The sequence below is a fragment of the Rhinoderma darwinii genome, chromosome 6, assembly GCF_050947455.1.
Source record: "Rhinoderma darwinii isolate aRhiDar2 chromosome 6, aRhiDar2.hap1, whole genome shotgun sequence".
In the NCBI taxonomy this organism is placed as follows: Eukaryota; Metazoa; Chordata; class Amphibia; order Anura; family Rhinodermatidae; genus Rhinoderma; species Rhinoderma darwinii.
The window spans coordinates 21,739,372-21,763,600 of record NC_134692.1 but is presented as its reverse complement, the minus strand read 5'-3'; the positions used below and the strand labels follow the sequence as shown (position 1 = coordinate 21,763,600).

At 43.1% G+C, this 24,229-nt stretch overlaps 1 protein-coding gene and 1 long non-coding RNA gene across 3 annotated transcripts in view; one reads left to right on the top strand and one right to left on the bottom strand.

Moving 5' to 3' along the window:
• Positions 1-930: 930 nt before the first annotated feature.
• Positions 931-21,668, bottom strand: LOC142655311 (uncharacterized). 2 transcript variants are annotated; one of them, XR_012849473.1, is made up of 4 exons: positions 21,553-21,668; positions 15,044-15,139; positions 5,435-5,592; positions 931-1,361 (listed from the first exon to the last, which is right to left on the bottom strand). It is a non-coding gene; the product is annotated as an uncharacterized LOC142655311 (long non-coding RNA). The 2 variants fall into 2 exon arrangements; XR_012849474.1 differs by lacking the exon at positions 15,044-15,139.
• A 39-nt stretch (positions 21,669-21,707) lies between these two features.
• STAM2 (signal transducing adaptor molecule 2) overlaps positions 21,708-24,229 on the top strand; it is a 37,866-nt gene continuing 35,344 nt past the window's right edge. Inside the window, exon 1 of the mRNA XM_075829279.1 lies at positions 21,708-22,051. Within this exon, the coding sequence (XP_075685394.1) occupies positions 22,012-22,051 (40 nt within the window). The 5' untranslated portion in view covers positions 21,708-22,011. The remainder of the gene's footprint in view (positions 22,052-24,229) is intronic.

The window sequence follows — 24,229 nt, the reverse complement described above, 5'->3', positions numbered from 1 at the left end:
GCCATACAATACAGTGTCCAAATAACATTGCCATAAGCTACCCACATAAGGCCCTGTTCATACAAAGTTTTTTTGCAGGCAAAAAACTACGCGAAAAATGCTATCTCTGCCTCCCCTTGATTTCAATGGGAGGTCTGAGGCGGAACCACGGCAAGAAAGAGCATGCTGCTTTTTTTTTTTTTTTAAAACCGCCTCCCATTGAAATCTATGGGAGGCGGTTTCGGCTGTATTTTGGTGCCGATTCCGACGCGGCTTCCGCCTCAAAATCAGCGTAAAAAACCTCTGTGTGAACTGGGCCTAACACTGACAGACAGCTATCTACACAACACTGCCCAATCAATAAAAAAGTTAATGTTGCTGGATTCGGTGCAGCAGCCTCCAGCACAAGCTCCAGTTCCCCAGGCCATCAAGGCCAATGGCACCCCCTTCAGTAGCAACAATTCTCTAAGGCCAGCCCTGAATTTGGCTGTGCCTGGTACATGTGAATAACCAGAGCTGCAGTACCAGGCACAGCCACACCTGCTTGTATGGCACTGTGCATGGATAAACAATGAAGGGACTGCGGTGCTCACCACTTGTTTGGTTGATCGTGGGATTCCCGGAGCACAGGCTGGCACAACTCATGTCCTTGTCGCGACACAGCTTCAGTAACAACTATCATGCAACCTGCACTTAACCTTCATGCAACTGGCGCGCAAATTTTTCGGCCCGTTTTTCTAATTGGTATATTTGTCACATGATGGTTACATGTACCTGCTACATAATTTATTCTTATTTACTACAACTGCCACGCGACAATGTAGCCATCGCCTTAGGCCCCATGCACACGACCATAGAATTCGACGATATACGGTCCGTAATTATGGACCCATTTATTTCTATGGCCGACAGACACCTTCCCGTATATTTACAGGAAAGTGTCCGGGCAGTAGAAAGGCTCCGCAAAAGATAGGACATGTCCTATTTTTTGCTTTTTACGGAACGTGCTCCGATACTTCATATGGGAGCTGGGCCCGAAAAAGCAGGTGGCTGTCTGTGGCCAGCCGTACCCGTAATCACGGGCAGTGATTACGGTCACGGTCATGTGCCTTATTGTGCCCCTTTTTCTAAAAAAGTATATATATAGTTATAACAGAGATGATTCCCTCCTCATGAAGACAGCGCTTCTTCAGCTATAAACGGGCTGGATTTAATCTTCTGTTACCTGTTTTATGGAGCGTTAAATAAATAGGTCTTAAGTGGTTGTTAAGGAAAGAGATAAAAATAACATTGATATATTTCAGGCTGTAAGAGCACATAAAACACGGACGTGTGGACTGTCCCCGCGTGATGCTCTTCGTCCTGGATCATCATCCCCTCAGCTAAAGCAGAAGAGAGAGTTGCATTTACCATAAGGGCAGTACAGTACATTTTTCATACATGTATCAACATAAGGAAATATATTTGATCTGAAGTCACTCAGTGGTTGTCATTTCTTCTAATTTATTATAGTCCATTTAATTAAAATTTGCGGGACGAGCTTATGTTATATAAGAGGCAAAAAAAATCTATGGCGGAAATATAACAATGGTATATTCTGGTTTAAATTATATTTAATTTCTACTTAGAGGAGTTCTCCGCTTGTCAGAAGGGGGTCCCTTAACAGTAAGCTGATCACAAAGTTCCCCCCCCTGCTGGGACCTCCAGCGATCATCTCTAATCTGTGGGGAAACTTGGCAGGAAGTGTTGAATGTCCCTGCAGTGCCACCACAGGGGAAATTAAGTATTACACAGTTCCCATTCAAACCAATGAGTTGTCTGTGTAAAGCAGGACATGGAAGGTCCTCCTGAGTGACAGACATTATTTGAAGTTGCTCTCTAATCTGGCCATGAAATGAGGATCCTGAACAAAGGACTCCCTTTTTTAACTCAGAATTCCCTAATAGGACATATAAAAATATTTTTTTTTCGAGCCCGTTTAATGTTAGCTGTTGAGTCGATGCACTCATTGTCCCATTTCATGCCAGTTTCCAATACTGGGACCTAACATCTGCATGGGGTCCGTAGGCCGCCATCAGTTACCACCCCACAGACACAGAATGATGGCCCAATTGTTCAGTCTACCCTATGAGGCCTCATTTACACGAGCGTAATATACGCACGTGCGACGCGCGTGCTTTTCACGCATGTCGTACGCACCTATATTAGTCTATGGGGCAGTGTAGACGATGCGTGAATTTTGCGCAGCGCGAGTGCGTTGCGTAAAACTCACGACATGTTCTATAATCGTGCGTTTTTCGCGCATCACGCACCCATTGAAGTCAATGGGTGCGTGAAAACCACGCATGCCGCACGGAAGCACTTCCGTGCGAACTGCGTGATTCGCGCAAGAGCTGTCAAAAGGATGAATGTAAACAGAAAAGCACCACGTGCTTTTCTGTTTACAAATATCCAAACGGAGTGTCAAATTAGAGATGAGCGCACCGAACTTCACCGGGTTCGGCCGAACTCGTTTTGACCGAACCCGGCAAAAAATGTTCGGGTACGCGACGGCAGGAGACAGTCACTGTCCACGGTGCTGAAAGAGTTAAACTGGTTCAGCACCATGGACAGTGACTTCCGATCACAATATACATGAACGTGTAAAAAAAAAAGAAGTTCTGACTTACCGAGAACTCCCGGCTTCTTCCTCCAGTCTGACCTCCCGGGATGACAATTCAGTCCAAGTGACAGCTGCAGCCAATCACAGGCCAAGCACAGCCTGCAGCCAATCACAGGCTGCAGCGGTCTCATGGACTGTCGCGTCATCCTGGGAGGTGGGGCCGGATGACAAGAGAGGGACGCGTCACCAAGGCAACGGCCGGGAGACCGGACTGGAGGAAGCAGGAAGTTCATGGTAAGTATGAACGTCTTTTTTTGATTCACAGGTTGGTGTATATTGTGATCGGAACTCACTGTCGAGGGTGCTGAAAGAGTTACTGCCGATCAGTTAGCTCTTTCAGCACCTTGGACAGTGACGGGCGTCGACTAGCCTCATCTCTATGATGGCGGCTGCGCGAAAATCACGCAGCCGCGCATCATACACGGATGACACACGCAGCTGTCAAATGCCTTTTGCGCGCGCAAAACGCAGCGTTTTTTGCGCGCGCAAAACGCACACGCTCGTGTAAATCAGGCCTAACTGTGATAGAGGCAGTTTAAAGGAGTATACCTGTTTTATGTAAATAAAGCATAATGGGATGTCTGGTTTAGAAAACCCATTTGCAAATACTATATTTGAGTTAATGGAGGGCTGTCGCCAGTCAAGACCTCCATCAATTAGTCAGAGCTGAGAGCAGCTACAAAGAGTGTTTCTGGAGGATTTCAATGAGCACCATGTGATGCTTTATTTCCCCAGTGGTGGCACTGCAGGGGAATTGAACACTAGTTGTCAGGTTACAGCTGATCACTGGGGATCCCAGTAGTGGCACACCTTGTGATGAGCTTAGTTTTCGGAATCCTTTTAATGAAAATGGATTGTCAAATGCGGACAACCCCTTTAAAGGGTATGCAAACTTTTTGCAACTATTTTTAATTGTTTCAATAGATCTAAAATGAAAAAAAAAAAAAAGTGACAACTTTGCCATTAGTCCTGATTGAAAATATTCCACCTACAGTATGTGTCTCCATGGTTACAGACTACAAATGACCTCTGTGTGTAGCCTGATCCTCCAGTCATGGCCGTAGACCTAAAACCAATAGAAGGGGGCAAAAAAAAAAACAGTCGAAGGGGAAAGGAGGTTAAGAAGAAAACATTACTGCATGATCAGACTACACAGTTTTGTTTGTAATCTGTAACTATGGAAACACATAGGTCTGCATTGAAGCTGTATACACAAAACAGTAGGAGATTTTTCTCAACAAGACTATTTGCAAAGTGAGATCTTGTTTTACTTTGGCGCAATAAAAAATTGGTCGAAAATGTGCCATTATTCTCGACTAACCCTAAAACCCAGATAACTCTAATCTATACTAAGTAGAGGAAATTGTAATCTTATTTTTTCCAAATGATATCTATTTTGTGATTTTTTTTTCATTATCCTCTTTAAACCTGACCCTCATCCGTCAGTAATAACAGTACTGAATGCTAATAAATATATAATACGCAAATACAAAAGTTCAGCATTCCAGCACATAATGTATTTTATTACATTGCCGTTAGCATATTTTATGATCCTATAAACCCTACTTTGCTATGTACTGATTTTAGATAAACTACAAACAAACCATCAGCTTATCCATTACTGAATTAACCTTGGACATCCATGTGCGGTCGTCTTTTAAAAAAGGGTTTGTTCAGTATATCAATAGGTTTCTAGAACTCCTGGACCCCCCTAATGTTATCTTCTGACATGTTTAAATTAAAAAATAGTTGTACTTAACTTTCAAAGCCCCCACAAATCCCACATTAACGATTCCCTGGTCCCCCTCCGATCTTAGTTTACGCCGCTCCAACAATGACACATGACCACAGCAGCCAATCACTGGCCACAGATTTAAAGGGAAGGTGTCGCGAAAAATTAATTTTTTTATATACATTTGCTTTTAGTATGTTATTAAAATACATTTTATTTATTTGTGTTTTTGTGTTTTACTTTTTTCTTTCTTTTACTTCACTATGGGGCTGCCATTTTTTTTTCATCTCTGTATGTGTCGATTAACGACACATACAGAGATGGAATACGGCACATACATCCCCATAGAGAATGCGAACGGGAGCCGTTCAATTCACTATAGCGTACGCCGCCTGTGTGGGAACGGCGCATGCGCCGCTCCCACACAGTCCAAACGGAAGGTCTTCGGCAGAGCGACATCCGGCGCCATTTTCATGTGGACCGGAACCGCGGCCGGACAGTAAGATGACTACTTCCGTTCGCGGCTTCCGGACATATGTTCCAGGCAGCGAAGACGCGAGGAGTAGGATCGGAAGCAGCAGCGGCGGCAGGAGCAGGTAAGTTATGTTTGTGTATGTGATGTGTGTATTATGTTCGTGTTATACTGTCTGATTACCACTGTATCTAATCCTCCTACACTGTTTGCCGCCATCTTCTGAGCGAATGCACAGTGTAGGAGGATTAGAAGATTCAACCACCTCCTTCTCCTGGCACTAGCCAGGATAAGTAAGGGGGGATTGTGTGAGCACACTAGAGCGTGTGTCTACACCAAATTTGCAGCATAAAGCAATGAGGTTGCTTTACCACATTGCCAATGCTGCAATTTTGGGAATTGCTCCCTCTAGTGACCAGCACATGGAAATGTTATAAATTAGAATCTAATTTATATTTCCTGACTTGTGAAAAAATTAAAACAATGTTTAATCACTTAAATACTAACGGTTTAACTGAAAAAAAATTAATACAATTTCTAGCGACACATTCCCTTTAATAGGTAAGCACAACTTTTTGGAGAATCTTACCGATATTCAGTTGATTTAAAAAAAATTTATAGGGCTGGAAAACGTTACGTGCCATGTTGTATAGCAAGATCTTATACAATATACTGTATAGCACAAGTCATTTTATCTGGCATTAACTCTGGAAGGTGCCCCAAAAAAAAATCACAGTACAGATCCTCCTGGAAAACATTAAAAATGAAAGGCTACTGTATGTCCACTTCATAATCAATTTTATTTACAGTTACAATGCATTTAACATGGAAAATAGGAGTCTACTTTGCATATAGTCTTAATAAATAAATCTATTGTTTTGTGTATACAGCTCCTATGCAGACACATGTATCTCCATGGTAACAGACTATACACAAACCCTGTGTTTAGTCTGAGTCATATTGCCCTCCATCTTTCCCCTACTTCACACTAACCAGTCAAATGTATGTTAGTAAAAAGTAGGGGACGAATGAAAGGGGATATGACCGCAGGAGCAGACTACACAGGATTTGTTAATAATCACCATGGAGACACATAGGTATGCATAGGAGCTGTAGACACCAAACGATGGACAATTTTATATAAAACAATTTGCAAAGTTTTTTAATTTTTTTTCATTTTAGATACATTAGAACAATAAAAGGGTTACCAAGATGGACTTTTCATCTTTTAAATTATGCCTATAAAATAGTTAATTCTCTTTCTATTCTCCCATCCCTTGGATGAACTTGATGGACATATGTCTTTTTTCAACCGTAATATTTAATTATGTTGCTGTCACTTTATTTCTTAAAGGGGGTTGCAACAATTGGACAATTCCCATTCAAGGACTCTGTATTAGGGTATTTAGACGCCATTGTAGGGGGTCCTCCTCCACCATGCAATACCTCATGATGGAGGACAACATTTTCCCTTATCACAGGGGTCTTCAGCAGACAGCTGATTGCTGGGTGGCTTATTATGGAGAAGCGCTTGTCCAGTGGTAACAGCGCCTTTAATTGGGGGGGTGGGGGGATCTTATAATTGGCACAGTCTTCTGCTCTTATCAGAAATTTTTGACTATCAGATGCCAAATAAAGGAATATTACTTCTATAGCAAATGCTAATTAGATTTTATTTAAAGAAACATATTTATTTTTTTACAGGTTGTGTAATATTTGACCAGAAATGTCGTTAGTATATGGACGCCACTACGGGTTCCTCCCATGTAGTAAACACAGTGAAGGGTTTGAGGTCAGAGGAAAGGAGTTACATCTCACATCTATTGTATTTCAGAAAGGTCATTTTTAATAGTAAAAAACACACACTAAATTTCCCAGGTGAGCCCGGCCTATATCACACTCACCTGTGATTGCTTTGTATCATGCTATGAAATGTTCTCCAGTACTTTCCTACAGACAGGCAATGCATTTTATAGACGTCTCGTTGCTTGCAGGATTAAAGGGGTCAACATACGGAGGGAAAAAGTCCTACATATTTTAAATAAATGTCTGCAAATTTGCAGACTGGGACTAATGTGAGCTGATAATACAGAAAGAGGCTGAAGTAAACAATGTAGAAATAAAGATGGGTGTCTGCCCGGCGTTCGCAGAGGTCAGCCAAAGGCTTTGTATTTATAGAACAAACAATGTATATCAAATGAGCGGCATATATAAAATAAAAAGTAAAAAAAAAGTAAAGTTCTGTTTAGCCATTTCATAGCTATGCCCGATTCTGGAAAAGCTGGGTGATATCTAGGCTGTCAATACAACTCCACCCACCTCATCACCCATCTTTCTAGGTAAAAAAAAATATCACAGCGCTCCGTAGTCGTACAAAGGAATTCGACACAATTAGGCATATTCACTGTTCAGAAGTCTAGGGAAGCTAAATGACAATCACTATGCGAGTTGTAATGGCAGCCATGTTGGTTGTCAGCCAGCTTTGCCCGAAACGGATAGGACTATTCCACACGTGTCGTAATACTGCAGATTTTCCACAACGTATTTAGTTGCGGAAAATCCGCAGCATAATACAGTAGCAGAGGAGTGGATGAGATATCAAGAAATCTCGTCCACACGCTGCGTACGTGATATTGGGAGATTTCGCACACAAATTGACCTGCGGTGCGGTTATTAAGCCGCAGTATGTCAATTGTGGTTGCGGAATCGCCGGTATTTTGTTGCGGGTTTTAACCCATTGAATTCAATAGGGATCTAAAGCTCGCAACAAACAGTCGTGTAGCGACTTTTGTGGCGGAATCGTAGCAATTACTCCACAACAATCGGAACGTAGGAAAAAAAAACACCTTATACTTACCTCTGACGTTTTGCAGGCCGGCCTCCTGGGATAACGTTTCAGTCGAGGTGACTGCCACTGCAGCGGTCTCCTGGGAAGAAACTAATACTGCAGTTTTCTGCAGCGGACATTCCGGGCCAAAAACCACCACAATTTGGTTCACCCGGAATTCCCTGCGGCCACCGGGGCGGATACGCTGTGTAACATTACGCAGCGTATCCGCCCCGTGTGAACATACCCTTATAATGAATAAAAAGCTTAGAAGAATTTTTAATAACTTGGAAGAAGTATTTATAGGTACAGGTGATTTAACCTGTTGTATGACGTGCTACATGTAGCTCTACAACAATTACACAATACATTATCAGTCAGCAAGTAAAACCACAATTACAGGGGAAGAAGGTCTTACAGAGATGGCTGTCATAAACCTTCAAGTCGGGCCCCGCAGCTCCACAGTCACGTCAGAGATGACCAGCCCTCTGAGGAGGGCAGGAACACACGTTCCAGCTCTTTCAACAGTCCACATCCAAGAAGTGGACAATTAGATCACTGTTTTTCTGAGCCTAGAACATATCGATCCCGGAGAGTGGACCCCTTATACCGAGGTAATCAGAGAGATCTGCTCAAGGTGCGGGTCTTCCAGATATGGCCCTCATGGTGTCCAGACTAGGCTTGTAGATCTAGAATCTACCCTAGCGCTGGTGGCAGATGCACTTTTCATCCCATGTTACCAGCTGAAGGTTCCATACATCTTTGCTCCTTTCCCGCCAAGGCAGAAAACATCCCAGTCATTCTCATTGCTTCAAATTGGCTGTGTTGTGCCTGGTATGTCAACATGGTCACTGAGGGTATGTTCACACGGCCTATTTTCAGACGTAATTTGGGCGTTTTACGCCTCGAATTACGCCTGAAAAAAACGCCCCTAATATGCCTACAAACATCTGCCCATTGCTTTCAATGGGAATTACGATGTTCTGTTCCCACGAGCCTTTATTTTACGCGTCGCTGTCAAAATACGGAGCGTAAAATGACGGCTCGTTAAAAGAAGTGCAGGACACTTCTTGGGACGTTTTTGGAGGCGTTTTTAATTGACTCCATTGAAAAACAGCTCCAAAAACGGCCGTAAAACACGCAGCGAAAAACGCGAGTTGTTAAAAAAACGTCTGAAAATCAGGAGCCGTGTTCGCCTGAAAACAGCTCCGTATTTTCAGACGTTTTTGCTCACTGCGTGTGAACATACCCTTATACTGACTAATGCTCCCTGGTGTCTCCCCCAGGAAGATCGCTCAGGAACCTGAGTTTAGCTGCTTTTTATTTAATGCCGTGGCTGCACCATGCTTAATAGAAAAACGTCTCCCTCTCAGATGTTCCACAACTATGGAAATCTTTTTTTCCGTTGGTGTGAGGGTATGTTCACACGCCCTATTTACGGACGAAATTCAGGCGTTTTACACCTCGAATTACGCCCGAAAAAACTTCTCCAAACCGTCTGCAAACATCTGCCCATTGAATTCAATGGGTCTTACGGTGTTCTGTGCAGAAGGGCTTTTTTTTTACGCCCCGCTGTCAAAAGACGGAGCGTAAAAAGACGCCCGCCTCAAAGAAGTGCATGTCACTTCTTGGGACATAATTGGAGCCGCTTTTCATTGACTCCAATGAAAACCTGCTCTAATTACGTCCGTAAAAGACGCTGCGAAAAACGCGTGCATTTGTCAAAACGTCTGAAATTCAGGAGCTCTTTTCGCCTGAAAACAGCTCCGTAATTTCAGACGTACTTGGCGTTGCCATGTGAACATACTCTGAAGAGAGACTGTTCCAGCCAATGAAGATTTCTCTCTCTCGCAACTTTGCTTTCTTCAGGAAGGTCTGGATATGAGCCTGAGCTCCCTCAAGGGCCAGGTTTCAGAAATTTCTGTGCTCTTTCAGCTACCTACAGGGCCATATTTTTTGGCCAGGTGTGGCTGATACTGCAGGTGCCCCCTACTGTCAGCCCATGGCTCCATAAGATCTTAATCTGGCATTCCACTTTGCTTTCTTTCTTGGGGTAAGTTCACACGAGGTCATTACGTCCGTAATTGACGGACGTATTTCGGCCGCAAGTCCCGGACCGAACACACTGCAGGGAGCCGGGCTCCTAGCATCATAGTTATGTACGACGCTAGGAGTCCCTGCCTCGCTGCAGGACAACTGTCACGTACTGTAATCATGTTTTCAGTACGGGACAGTTGTCCCGCAGCGAAGCAGGGACTCCTAGCGTCGTACATAACTATGATGCTAGGAGCCCGGCTCCCTGCACTGTGTTCGGTCCGGTACTTGCGGCCAAAATCCGTCCGTCAATTACGGACGTAATGACCTCGTGTGAACATACCCTTGGAAGGAATTTTTTCTGGTGGGTATCACCTCCAGTAAGCGTGTCTCTGAACTTGCAGCCCTATCTTGAAAATCTTCAATCATAGAGATAAGATGGTCCCCACTTCTCTACCCAAGGTGGTATCAGGGTTTCACATTAATAACAATATTGTCCTACCCTCCATTTGTCCATCTCTTTTCCTCCCTAGGTGGCCATACCTCTACAAGTTGGATGTAGTTCTTCTCTCAGACTTCTTTGTTCCACCACTCAGATTCTCTCTTTGTGGTTCCAGAGTATCTCAGTTGTTACTGGCAGCATCCAAGGCCACCATAGACCACTGGATCTGGTCAGCCATTGGTGAGGCATACCGGTCAGAGTTCCCTTTTTGGGAGACAGCCCGCTCAACTCAAGCAGTAGGCGCTCCGTAGTTATTTTAAAACAAAGCTTCGGCTTTACAGGTGTATAAGGCTACTACGTGGTCTTTCCTCCAAACCTTCTCTAATTTCTACAGGGTGCATACTTCACATCCTCTGACACCTCTCTCGGTTGCATGTTCTACAAGCGGCAGTGAATTGACCGCGCTCATTCTTTGTATCTTTACCCCCTGAGGACTGCTTTTAAACGTCCCAAGGTCATCATCTGTGACCCCCAAGGACACGGACAAGAAAATGTGATTATTTTTCTCGTCACGTTTATTAGGGGACGCAGTATCCACCCAAGTTTGTTCTTTTTGGGTGATAGTGATACAACCGTTTTATCGCAAAGGTTTTTTTTCCTCGGATTTCAATATTTTATTAGTAAATTACATAAGACTAGAAGACGGGGACTCATAGCAATATTCAAAATGTGCCCTTAAATATGGTGTCGGGTTTTTCCACCCAAGACGCCACCTTAATGTCCTTTCCATGGCCATTGGGCCAATTCTTCACCTTTTTTTTGCTAACAATGCAGCTCCTCTTGATAAAGGAGTCATGAACAGGTTCTGGCTACCACGATGCAAGGGCTCCATTTCAACTTTTAGGTCCGCTGCTATGGTACATACATCCTTGTTGATTATATTTTTCTTATTTGTCCGGCCACAAATTCATGTACTGCAGTAGATCTCTATTTTATGAGACCTATAGCTTAATAATCCTGAGCAATGAATCATGAATGAGAAAATTCATGGATAAAAAGAGCTGAAGTGAAAATGAACGCCTTATGCACATGGCAAAGCTGTGTGAATGAAGTCTGTAAGGAGGCTCATGGGGTCCCTAAGGTTCTGTATTACCCCGCCATATGGTGCCTCTGTGAAGCGCCATATTCTACCATAGAACCAATTCTTCTAGGGCAAAATACCTCTGTAATATGGCATCCCAACATATTATGATTTACATTCTCACAAATTCCATATTAACCTGTGAGAAAAAACAAACATGTCTGCCCATGTATGAAATTGGAGGTGCCAAGAGGTACAGTATGGGCCCATAGAAATTTCCATGAGCACCGTATTACGGATTTGCGCTGCATGGTCGTATGCATGAGGCCTAAGACTTGCACAGGCAAAGTAAATATAGGTAAGGAATGGAGCTCTTCATACATATAGACTTAGGTATCATATCTCAAAGTTGTTGATTTTCATTTTTAGAAAGCAGAATTCCCGTAGCCCGACACCAAAAGGTCTGGAAATTCTTCTGTTCTTACATCTGGAGGAAACCTGCAGTGACCAGATAAATCACAAGCACCATATATCATGATATGTGGGGAGTGACGTTAACCTTTTTAGATACTTTACCATGTTTTGATGAAGATTAAGTCTGCGACGTCTGAACATACCCTAAAAATCACAGCATTGACCATGATCAGCCATTGACAAACACCATCCCAGGGTCAGTGAAGGATGAATGAATGCTGCATGGATAAAGGAGATCATCACATTTTAATACTCGGGTTGAAGCTCCATTAATTCCCGACATCCATATAATCACACTTGACCTTCTAAGCTCTATAAATGTTAACAGTTTCATCGATAACATGGATGCTAATCAATGGCAGACACTTAATTTGTACTATGTCTTTTATGGGGTTTTGCAGACGATTCCATAGCTCAGCAATAATAACATTCAGAGATTATTATTTTTTTTTGGAAAGGGGTTACAATTTCTACTTAAAATCAAATTCATTCCAATTTTGTCTTTTTGTAGTGGTAGCTAACAAGCCGAAACATCATTTTTTTTTTCCCTGGGAAATAAAAATCTGGCAATTTAGGATCAAAATTGCACTGATTCCGCTCCTGTTATCATTTCGTGTGCGCTGACCTGATGTCTATAGTGAGGACCCATGAGGGGATGTTTCGCTGGCCACACAATGACATCACGACAACGCGTACGGAGGTGGTGGGAAAAAAATGTGGCATGCAAATAATAGCCAGAGGACAATACGTGGCCTCATGGAGTCACCAAACGGTGCACATGGGGTTTTTATGGGTCTGTATTACGGATCCGTAGGGGCTCCATATGCGGCTTTATGGAGACCATGCACAGTTTTGGTGTGTGATTGAACCCTTAGGGTCGGTCCGAATTCTTGCAATCTTTGTAAGTTCCACATGACCCTTTTGCCAATAACAGTAGCATACAGATGTGAATGGAGCACAGACAGAAGCTGTTGCTATATGCCAATGGTCGCCGAAAATGTTACTTATGTTCCACTGTACAGGATTATTATTATGATCGCTGCCACTTCCATTCAGTACATAGAGCAATTACGATAATAGCCTTATAATAGGTCATTGCTATAATGATGCAATTCCCCAATATAATAAAGTGGATTCAAACTGGAACTTACCACAGCATTATTAGACTGTAGGTGTCATTCACTGGTTAATATCTGATAATTGAGCAGTTTGTCGCCTTTTTAAAAAAAAAATTATTTCCCCCACACAAGTTTTGACTAATAAATCAGAACTAGTTTGTACTTTTGGATAAGTCATCCAATTATGGATTGTGCAGCAGCTGGTGTTATTCTGTGGCTGCTGAAGTCTGTACCGTGCTCCTAATCTTATTAAAGTTACTTATCTGCTTTAAGAAATAAAAATAAACAAGAACTTGAAACTATTTTCCCTTCGAAATACAACGTACATTCCCATCTCTCAGTGTTTCTATACATGGATGGAAATTGCTCAATTTCGAAACTGCAACTCACAGCGCAGCTAATTTATCAAAGCTCATTGGCCATCTGGAGCCTCGTTTTCCAAGTACTAGAACGCTATTTGCATACTGTCTGCTGCGAATAGCATCTGATGGGTGGACTTTTATTTCAGTAAGGTGGAAAATACAGAGGAATTTACCCAAAAATGACCGGAACATACGATAAAATTCTGATCAGTGGGGTCCGGTCATTGGGATCCCCATAGATCCCACTAACAGGACAATGCAGGAAAGTGGCCCCACGTGTCCAGTCACTCTCCATTAAAGTGAATGGGATTATGAGAGTTGCTGAAAAACAGAAGGAGAGCATTTGAAGGTTTCTGCATTTCTCATTTTGATGGAAAGTTGGGGTGCGGCCACTTTCTACTGATGTCAGCAATGTCCTATTGTCAGATTCAGGTCTAATCGACATGTCATAGTTGGGAAACTCCTGTCAATGACTATGGGTACAGGTCAGAGTGCAAAAATACTGGCCACAGTCTGATACTTCCTCTAGGCTAAAGGCAGACCAGAGTGTAGAATGGACAAAAGGGGCAAATGCCCAAGGGCCTCCACCATCCTATTACCACCATATATGGTTCGCTCTTAACTTCCTCCATGGTGGCTGGTTGGCAGGTAATGTTTGTCTTGGCGGCAGCTGTGTCTACATCTGGGACGTGTCCAACAAAGGCAGCCATCCCTGCTCTCTCTGGCACTGTTATTTGGGCCCTCTATCTGTAGTAGCGCTATTTTTTGAGCACTGTATGATGGTGTTATGTGCATTATGGGAATATTATTTAGGCACTCTATTACACTCTAATGTGTTCACCTAATAGTGCTATTATGTAGGCATTGTATGGCAGTATTATTTGGACACATTATTTAGGCAGTATTATGACAGCATAAGGGTATGTTCTCACATGTGGCGGTTACGCTGCAGAATCTCTATCTGGATTTACATATTAAAGTAGCAGTAAAGTGGATGAGGTTTTAACCAATCTCATCCAGACACTGAGGAAAATATCAATGCGAAAATTGGCGTGGAAATTTCTGCTGCTGAACGGTTGTGGATTTGTTGCGCATTTTCCCCATTAAGTTCAATTGGGGAAGTCAAAATCCACAACAAAGAGCAATTGTTGTGGATTTTGCTGCGGATCACTTGCGTATGCACAGCAAAATACGCAAGTACCAGAAACCCCCCCAAATATATTCTAAAATTTGAAATAAAATAAAAAAAGACTATACTACCTGCCCTGGAGTTCCAATAGCTATACGTCCCTGCTCCCCCTCATAGGCCGCATCTTTCACATTGGACTAAATGTCATCACAGGAGGTCAGATGTTCAGAGACCACCCGGGGGAGCAGGGACCCCTGTCTACGGAATTACCAGGGGAGGCGAGTATAGTCTTTTTTTTTTTTAACTTCTAGTGGAAAATCCACTACAAGATCCGCACCAAAATAGCACAAATTTGGTGCAGATTTAAACTGCGGATTCTGGGTCAGATTTGCTGCAGAATTTTCCGAAGCAAAGCCAGACGGTATGTACCTACCCTTAGGTCCATGCTTCTCATTCCATAAAAGATGTAAAGACGCACAGATATTTATTCAGTCCAGACAAATCGTTATGAAAAAGAGAAGCAACCACCCCATTTAAATATAGCATGAACTGATGAAGAAATAGATGTTAGTCCGGTGTTGTCTTCTTGAATCAGTTATCAGGTATATAATTTAGTAATTAAGAATTACGTTGAATGTTACTTAGTGGGAAGAGAATGAAAGACCTGTATATGACTTCAGTTCTCTGACTGGACAGCTATCCTGATGGGTTAGAAAAACAAAAAAACTCACCTACGCTGTGTTCTTCACCTCTGACCTCCAGCCGCCACTTCAGAATGCTGTGAGTGACGTCATCAGCTGTCCCCTGAATCCGCTCTATTCACTAGACTAGGAGTGGCAAAACGTTTTATTAGTATGGGATCTACTTTTTGCAGAGCTTGAGTTAGATGATCTACCAAAAAACTACCCACAGATGCATATGGCACGTAGAGGACACTGCTGTGAATTTTTGACATGCCCCTTTTTTGTTCAGTACCACAGTGTCACCATGAGGCCTCGTTTACACGAGCGTGTTATACGTCCGTGCGTCGCGCGTGATTTTCACGCGTGTCGTACAGACCTATATTAGTCTATGGGGCCGTGCAGACAGTCCGTGAATTTTGTGCAACGTGAGTCCGTTGCAAAAAACTCACGACCTGTTCTATATTTGTGCGCTGTTCGTGCATCACGCACCCATTGAAGTCAATGGGTGCGTGAAAACCACGCATGTCACACGGAAGCACTTCCGTGCGAACTGCGTGATTCGCGCAACAGCAGTGAAAAGGATGAATGAAAACAGAAAAGCACCACGTGCTGTTCTGTTTACAAACATCCAAACGGAGTGTCATAATGATGGCGGCTGCGTGAAAATCACGCAGCCGCGCATCATATACTGCTGACACACGGAGCTGTTAAGTGCCTTTTGTGCACGCAAAACGTCGCGTTTTTTGCGTGCGCAAAACGCACACGCTCGTGTAAACGAGGCCTGAGAGTGATAACACTTACACCAGGTCTTCTTCATCCCATGATGGTGCTGCTACTCTACTCCTCACTACATTGTCACGGAGGGTGTAAGACCTGCATCAGCTCTCCTTTTACTACAAAAGGCTGGTGACTATGCAGTTATCCCACTCCTCTGAGGAAACCAACAGGCGAACCGCCTGTGGTCCTAACAATGAGACCTACTGGTTCCCGCTATGAGGTGTACCTGTAAATCATCATCTACTATTTGACCACCACTGGACTGAGCTGTGCTGAAATGTGTCTGAGACTTCCACTTCCTCCATATTGCCACTTGAGGGATACATTTGTCTTAAATGGACACAAACTTTGCAAACAACTTATGCTAATCTAATAGTAAACCTGATAGAGATCAACTTTGTAATATACTTACGGTTAAAATGTAGCTGTTTTCGCGATGCAAATTCTTTGTGAAGTTACTGCCACTAGGTGTCTCCCTCCCTGTAATCTGCTTTCGGCCCCCTTTGGTCAAGCATTGGCCAACGAGAGAGGAGAGAAAAGATCAACACACACGCTGCTGGAGGAAGCAGGAGCAGAGTGAGACACAGGCTGCTGGTAAGATTTCTATGTGACCCCTGTAATGACGGGGTAGGGAGACAGACAGGTGAGCCCTAATCTATCCGCCACTCAGTCCCTTCCTACTTGCATGACCCGTCCTAGGCGACGGCGTACAACTGGGCGACGGTCCCTACGCTCAGTATGTGCACGACAAACAAACAGACAAGGGTACACAGAAGCTAAGGGAAATGGGGCAGTTGCCCACGGAAACACAGTGAGCAATAAGAGTAGTGAACGAGCCGAGTCAAACCAGGAGTGTACGAGGTACCAAACGCAAAGCAGGAGAATTGTCAGTAAAGCCAGGGTCAATATGAAGCAGAGGTCAATAGAAATAGCTGGAACAGCTGAGCCAGGAAACCAGAGAGAATCACAGGCAAAGACAAGAAGCAAATGAAGGTATACATAGACCGAGGGCGGGAACTAGAACCGTCTGGCCAGGCTGTGATAGGCTCTCCCATTCCTCAGCCTACCAGCCTGAGTGGTAGCAGATCGAGTCACTCTATCAGACCTAGGAGCAGATGTAGACTGATTAACCACGGGCGTTGACACAGAAGCTGTGTCTGGCAGATCCATTACAACCCCAGTACTTGATTCCCAGCTACACTGCTCATTACTGCTGTATAATCTCCACCATGCTGCTGCTGCTTCTATATATGTGATATATAGAGATAGGAGAGCAGGATTCTCCTCTTCTATCTGTGCAGTGTATAGAAGACATGATAGCAATTAAGCTCTGCCCACAAGCTCAGAGACAACTGAGAATTAGAAATAGAGCCTGCAGAGGGGGAAAACGGCTAAATAATGCAGAATACAGGCCATATAATGGTCAGAAATAGTTTTATATGTATGTATATGTGAAATGACAGCTTATTCTGAAAAGTCACCTGAAAAGTTAGGTGCGCTTTAAAGTCACAGCAACATCCATTGCCATGACGACTGCCAGGGTCGCGCTAGTGGCTATAGAGCCCTGATATCTAATGTCACTTTCCCACTGTACAGTTGCTTAAAACAGCACCTATCCTCTTAAAAAAACTTGTGACTTATCCTAGTGACCTGTCATAAGTTTTGATCGGTTAGGGGTCCGATAGAAAGTCCAATAAAAAGTCTATGGATCAGTAGACCACTAACCCAACCACTCCGAAGATCATCCGAGCAGAAACGATCATAGTCGAAAGAGCACATGGCTCAGTTGAGCGCTTCTGCCCTTTGTTTCAGTGATCGTTGGGGGTCCAGGCACCCAGACCCCCCCCCCCCATCCACACTTCACAAGTTTTCAGAAAGAATAACGACTTTTAAAACTATTTCATTCATATCACTACATCCAGCAACAAACAAGCAAAAGGACACAAGAGAGTATGCGAGCAGAGATATGAGGGGACCTGTATTTCCTTTAAGGGGTTCTCAGAAACTTGATGACCCATGCTTAGAATAGGCCATCAATAATTGATGGATGGGGGTTCAAAATAAACAGTGTGACCGCTGTGAAGGTGGTGGCATTAACAGAAGTGCTGCAGCCCCTTTATTTTGCTGATCAGCGGGGGTCCCGGAGGTTGGATCAATCTTAAAAGGGTTGTACCAAAAATCTACAATTATCATTTATCCACAGGATAGGTGATAATTGTCTGACTACTGGAGGCCCCCACCGAAAGCAAAAATAGGGATCCCAGGCCCCCCGTTATTTCTCACTGCACCACCACAGTGAGGAGGATCTTGAATGGATGGAGCGCTGTACTCGGCTGTTTCCGTCATTCCCATAGACTATGAATGGAAGGGCAGCGTGCATGCTTGACTGCGGCTCGATACAATGTGCTCCTCATTGCAGTAAAGCAATGAGGGGGAACAGGGGATTCGGAACCTCCATTCTCATGAGAGTTGGGGGCCCAGCGGTGGGGCCTTTAGCGATCAAACAATTATCACCTATCCTGTGAATAGGTGATTATTGTAGATTCTGGGAATACCCCATTAAAGCCCCAGAGAACTTCTTTTTTGTGTTTTCTCAAAGAATGGTCCATGAAAATTAGCCCATCACAATAGTGAGCACCGCATCTGAGTGGTTTTGTAGAGATGGAGGGAGTGCCCGCTCTCAGCCCACTGGCACCATGCGTGACTGCAGGGTGTCTGTGTCTTCTATGGCAGATGGTGGGCCTAATAAAGGCCCCCAGGTCTGCCCTCGTTAATGCCTGCTAAGCCATGAGGCATGGCCTAGCAGATACCTGTTTTACACGGACAGGCAGTAATACACTGCAATACAGAAGTATTGCAGTGTATTATAATAGCGATCGGACGATCGCATAGTGAAGTCCGCTAGTGGGACTGGTAAAAAAAAAAAGTACAAAAAAAAAAAAGTTTAAAAGTTAATAAAAAAAGTGGAAAAAAATATGAAAGACCCACTTTTACCCCTTACAAACTGCTTTATTACCACATATTTGGTATTGCCGCGTCCGTAATGACCCCAAATGTAAAGTTATTACATTATTTAACCCGCTTGGCGAACGCCATAAAAATAAAATAAAAACAATGCAAAAATTGCTGTTTTCTGTGAATCCTGCCTTAAAGGGAAGGTGTCATGATTTTTTATTTTTTTTATTACATTGCTTTTAATATAATATTAACAAAAATGTTATTTATTTGTGTTCTCATTTTTTAGTTTTTCTTCTCTATGGGGGCTGCCATTTTTTTTTCCATCTCTGTATGTGTCGATTAACGACACATACAGAGATGGAATACGGCACATACATCCCCATAGAGAATGCGCACTAGCCAGAAGAAGGGAGGGGGGATTGTGTGAGGACACTAGAGTGAGTGTGTCTACCCCAAATTTGCAGCATAAATCAATGAGGTTGCTTTACCACATGCCAATGCTGCAATTTTGGGAACTGCTCCCTCTAGTGGCCAGCACATGGAAATGTTATAAATTAGAATCTAATTTAGAATATTTCCTGACTTGTGAAAAAACTAAAAAAATTAAAACAATGTGTAATCACTTATATACTAATTGTTTAACTAAAAAAAAATATAATAATTTCTAGCGACACATTCCCTTTAACCCTTTCAGGACCGAGCTCATTTTGGCCTTCAGGACCAGCCCCATTTTTTTAAATCTGACATGTGTCATTTTATGTGGTAATAACTCTGTAATGCTTTTGCCTATCAAAGCGATTCTGAGATTGTTTTCTCGTGACATATTGTACTTTATGTTAGTGGACAAATTTGGTCAATAAATTCATTGCTTATTTGTGAAAAACACCAACACAAAGAAAATTTTCAAAAAATTATGATTTTTCTAATTTTAAATGTATCTGCTTGTAAGGGTTTGTTCACACGCTAGACTAAAAAAGTCTGAAAATACGGAGTTGTTTTCAAGGGAAAACAGCTCCTGTTTTTCAGACGTTTTTTAAGCCACACGCGATTTTTGCTGCGTTTTTTTCGTGGCCGTTTTTGGAGCTTTTTTTAATGGGGTCAATGAAAAACGCCTCCAAAAATGTCCCAAGAAGTGACCTGCACAAAAACTCTCTGTCTGCTTCTGATTTTTCGACTGTTTATCGGGCGTTTACGGGCCGAAAAACGGCTGAAAATAGGCCGTGTGAACATACCCTAAGACAGACAGTAATACCACACTAAATAGTTACTAGTTCACATTTCCCATATGTCTACTTTATGTTTGCATCGTTTTTTGAACATTATTTTATTTTTCTAGGACGTTACAAGGCTTAGAACTTTAGCAGCAATTTCTCACATTTTCAAGAAAATTTCAAAAGGCTATTTTTTCAGGGACCAGTTCAGTTCTGAAGTGGCTTTGAGGGCCTTATGTACTAGGTAGACCCCATAAATCACCCCATTTTAAAAACTGCCCCCCTCAAAGTATTCAAAACAGCATTCAGAAAGTTTCTTAACCCTTTAGGCGTTTCACAGGAATTGAAGCAAAGTAGAGGAGAAATGTACAAATTTTATTTTTTTCTGCTGAAATTCCTTTGTAATACATTTTCTTCTATAACAGAGAAGGTTTTACCCGAGAAACGCAACTCAATATTTATTGCCCAGATTCTGCAGTTTTGAGAAATATCCCACATGTGGCCCTAGTGCGGTAATGGACTGAAGCACCGGCCTCAGAAGGAAAGGAGCACCTAGTGGATTTTGGGGATATCGGAATCACGATATACTGCAATACATTAGTATTGCAGTATATCATACAAGCGATCCAACGATCACTGCTTCAAGTCCCCTAGGGGGACTAATAAAAAAAAAAGTAAAAAACAGTTGAAGATTTTTATAATGTTCCAAAAAAATAAAATATTAAAAGTTCAAAAACCCCCCTTTTCCCATTTTCCCCCTAAAGCAATGTTTAAAAAAAATAAACGTTAACATAACTGGTATCGCTGCGTCCGTAAAAGCCAGAACTATCACAATTCAGCGTTATTTTACCCGCTCGGTGGACGATGTAAAATTTTTATTTATTTATATATATAAAACATGCAAATTGCTTTTTTTTGGTCATCTTAGATCTCCCAAAAAAAAAACGAAAGTGATCAAAAAGTCGGATGTACCCCAAAATGGTATCAGTGAAAACTTCAGCTTTCCCCGCAAAATTGAAGCCCTCACAACTCTAAATTGATGCAAAAATTAAAAAGTTATGGCTCTCAGAATACGGCGACTCCAAAACATTTTTTTTTTTTTAGCAAATAGTTTTATTTTTTTAAAAGTGGTAAAACATAAAACAAAACATGTCAATTTGGTGTCGCCGTAATCGTATCAACCTGTAGAATAAGGTGAATATGTAGATTTTACCGCCTGATGGACCCCGTAAAAACAAAACCCCCCAAAAAATGGTGTAATTGCTGTTTTTTGCCCATTTCACCCCACAAATAATTTTTTTCAGATCACCAGTAAATGGTGCCACGAAAAACTACGTGTCCCGCAAAAAACAAGATCTCACATGGCTATGTCGAGGAAGAAATAGAAAAGTTACGGCTTTTGGAAGGCGGGGAGGAAAAAACTAAAATGAAAAACTCAAATTGGCCTGGTCTTTAAGGGGTTAACGTATACCTAGGTGTGTAAAAAAAATAGTCAACAAATTGAAGCCCAATCTGTCATAAACAAGGTAGTTAAAACCCAAAAATATTTTAACAGCCAAAAAAAAAGTTAAACTAAACAAATTCCTAACAATGACGACCCCACGCATCTACCTTCCTGAGACGTCCTCTTTAATTCATGACGTCATAGCCTCCGCCGCCACCCCCTACACTTCTGCGCTATCATCCAGATGACGTCATCCACGTGACATTCCTAATCACAGCGTCGCTGCCCTTCCTACCGCTGAGGACCTCAGAATCACGAAGGACCTTTGAATGGGCTGTCCCGATAACTGCCTGAAACAAACGTGTACGAATACAAACAATACATACAATATTACCACTTCCTAAACAACGCTGATTTATATACCTACATACGGGAAACTGTTAGGATCGTGCTCACACGTTTCTGGACCCAGGAATTCAATTATTTTTTATGAGGCGGTGATGGGGCAGCCCCGGGCACACGGAAGCCAGTTGTGTTCGATGTTGTGACGGGAGAAGCCGGACGAGGAAGAGTCTGACAGAAGCTTAGTTCACGGAGACGTCTTCCCCCCTTAACCCTCCCCAGTCATGCCGCTGTTTAGCTCCAACCCCTTCGACCAGGATGTGGGTGAGTAAGACGTGGGGATCGAGGCACTGGTTGTAGATCAGGGACACCGATCACCCATTGTATTAACGCTAATTTACTGGCTGTAGAGTGGGAATGTAGAAAAACTAGTGCAATGGAAAGCTGGAGCAGTTGCCTGTAGCAACCAATCAGGGCGCTGCTTTCATTTTACAATCTGCTACAAACTGAAATCTGATTGGTTGCTATGAGCGACTGCTCCAGTGTTCCTTTGCACACGTTTTGATACATCTCCCCCAGTGATTGTGTATGTCTCCTGACACAGGACATGGTGACACAATGTGTGATGTGACTATGACCGGTCATGTCCTTCAGGGCGTCTGTATTTTACTTTTCTCCTTGTCTTGCCCAACAGGGTTAGGGGCCGGCAGCATTTATTTATCACCCGCTCAAAATCCACAGACTGATGTGCTTAGTAAGGCCGCATTTTAGGGTTTGTATTATGGCGCAACACCCAGACCCCCCCCCGGCCCTAGTACTACTGAGCTGGGGGGGGGTTTAGGTGTTGCAGAACCTGAATTGCGGTTGTATTACGCGCATGTGAAACCGGCCGGAGGTTTCCTGTAGCTCCATATATATATACACACACACTATTTTAACCCCTCACCGTACAATGGGTGAAATCCATGACGGAATTCGTAAGCGATCTGTGACAGGGAAAGCTACGCATTGGAAAATCTGCAGCATATCCTGAAATCCGGTGAAAGTTTAGCTAAGGCCTCATGCACACTTCAGTTATTTTCTTAAGGGTGCTATCCGTTTTTTTAACTGAAAACACCCTGACCCATTCACTTCAATGGGGCCATGCGCACTTCCGTTGTTTTGACCGTTCTATCAAAAGTAGAACATGTCCTAATTTTGTCCGTGGTTCAATGTCCGTCTCGCCCATTGACGCCTATGGGTCCCTCAAAGCAACGGACGGCACTCGGAAGGCATCCGTGAGCCGTCTGTTTTTCATGAATCTGTTGCCAAGCAACGGCAGGGCGTGCCAAAGTTCCCTGCGTTCAACACGCAAATGGATTTTAACGGACCGTTAAAAATGGAAGACAAGCGGAAGCGCAACGTCCGTTTAAAACGGAACGGATACGGAGTGACAACGGAAAAGTTTTAAACGGACGTGAAAACGGTAAAGGATGTGTGCGTGAGGCCTTAATAATATACAATATAATCCACAGAAATCGAAATGATCGATTGACCTGTTTATAAATAATGTTTGCAAGAACGTTGCGTTGTAATGTCAGAACCTGATGCTTATAGACAGATGAGTGGTGTTGCAGAGGCGCCGCTTATCTCTACCTGCAGAAGCTGTCACAGATCACTTTTGTAGGAAGTTCCTTCTCATGTGCCAACCACTGATTAACTAACATAGTGCATGCTCTTTCTTTTAAAGAGGCTCTGTCACCCCATTATAAGTGCCCTGTCTCCTATATAAGGAGATCGGCGCTGTAATGTAGGTGACAGTAATGCTTTTTATTTTAAAAAAACGATCTTTTTTCACAACGTTAGGGCCGATTTTGGTTTATGCTAATGAGTTTTCTTAATGCCCAAGTGGGCGTACTTTTACTTTCGACCAAGTGGGCGTTGTACAGAGGAGTGCATGACGCTGACCAATCGGCATCATGCACTCCTCTCCATTCATTTACACTGCACTAGCGATATAGTTATATCACTATGTGCAGCCTCATACACAAGCCCTAACATTACTAGTGTCCTGATAATGAATATACATGAAATCCAGCCTGGACGTCATGTGTACTCAGAATCCTGACACTTCTGACTCTTTTTTTGTGAGATTCCGGCAAGTGAAACCAAATCTTGCGAGATTACGGAGCTAAACGAGATTTGGTTTCACTTTTCGGAATCTCACATGCTCGTCCTCCGCTCCATTCCAGCTCCTCCTGACTCTGGGGGGTGCAGAGCATTAGAGTATCAGCTAGCACACTGCCCGGGCACTCCAGCTCTGTAAAAGCTCCTGATGTCACAGTTCATATATGGACAGTGATGTCAGGAGCTTCCCCAGTACCGGAGTCCCCCGGCAGAGCGGCTGTGCAAGAAGCTCCAGTGACATAAATGTCCAAATATGGACGATTATGTGACCGGAGCTCCCTGATGTATATGTTTAACGTAAACCTGTGATGGAAGTCTAAGGGAGGATTTACACGA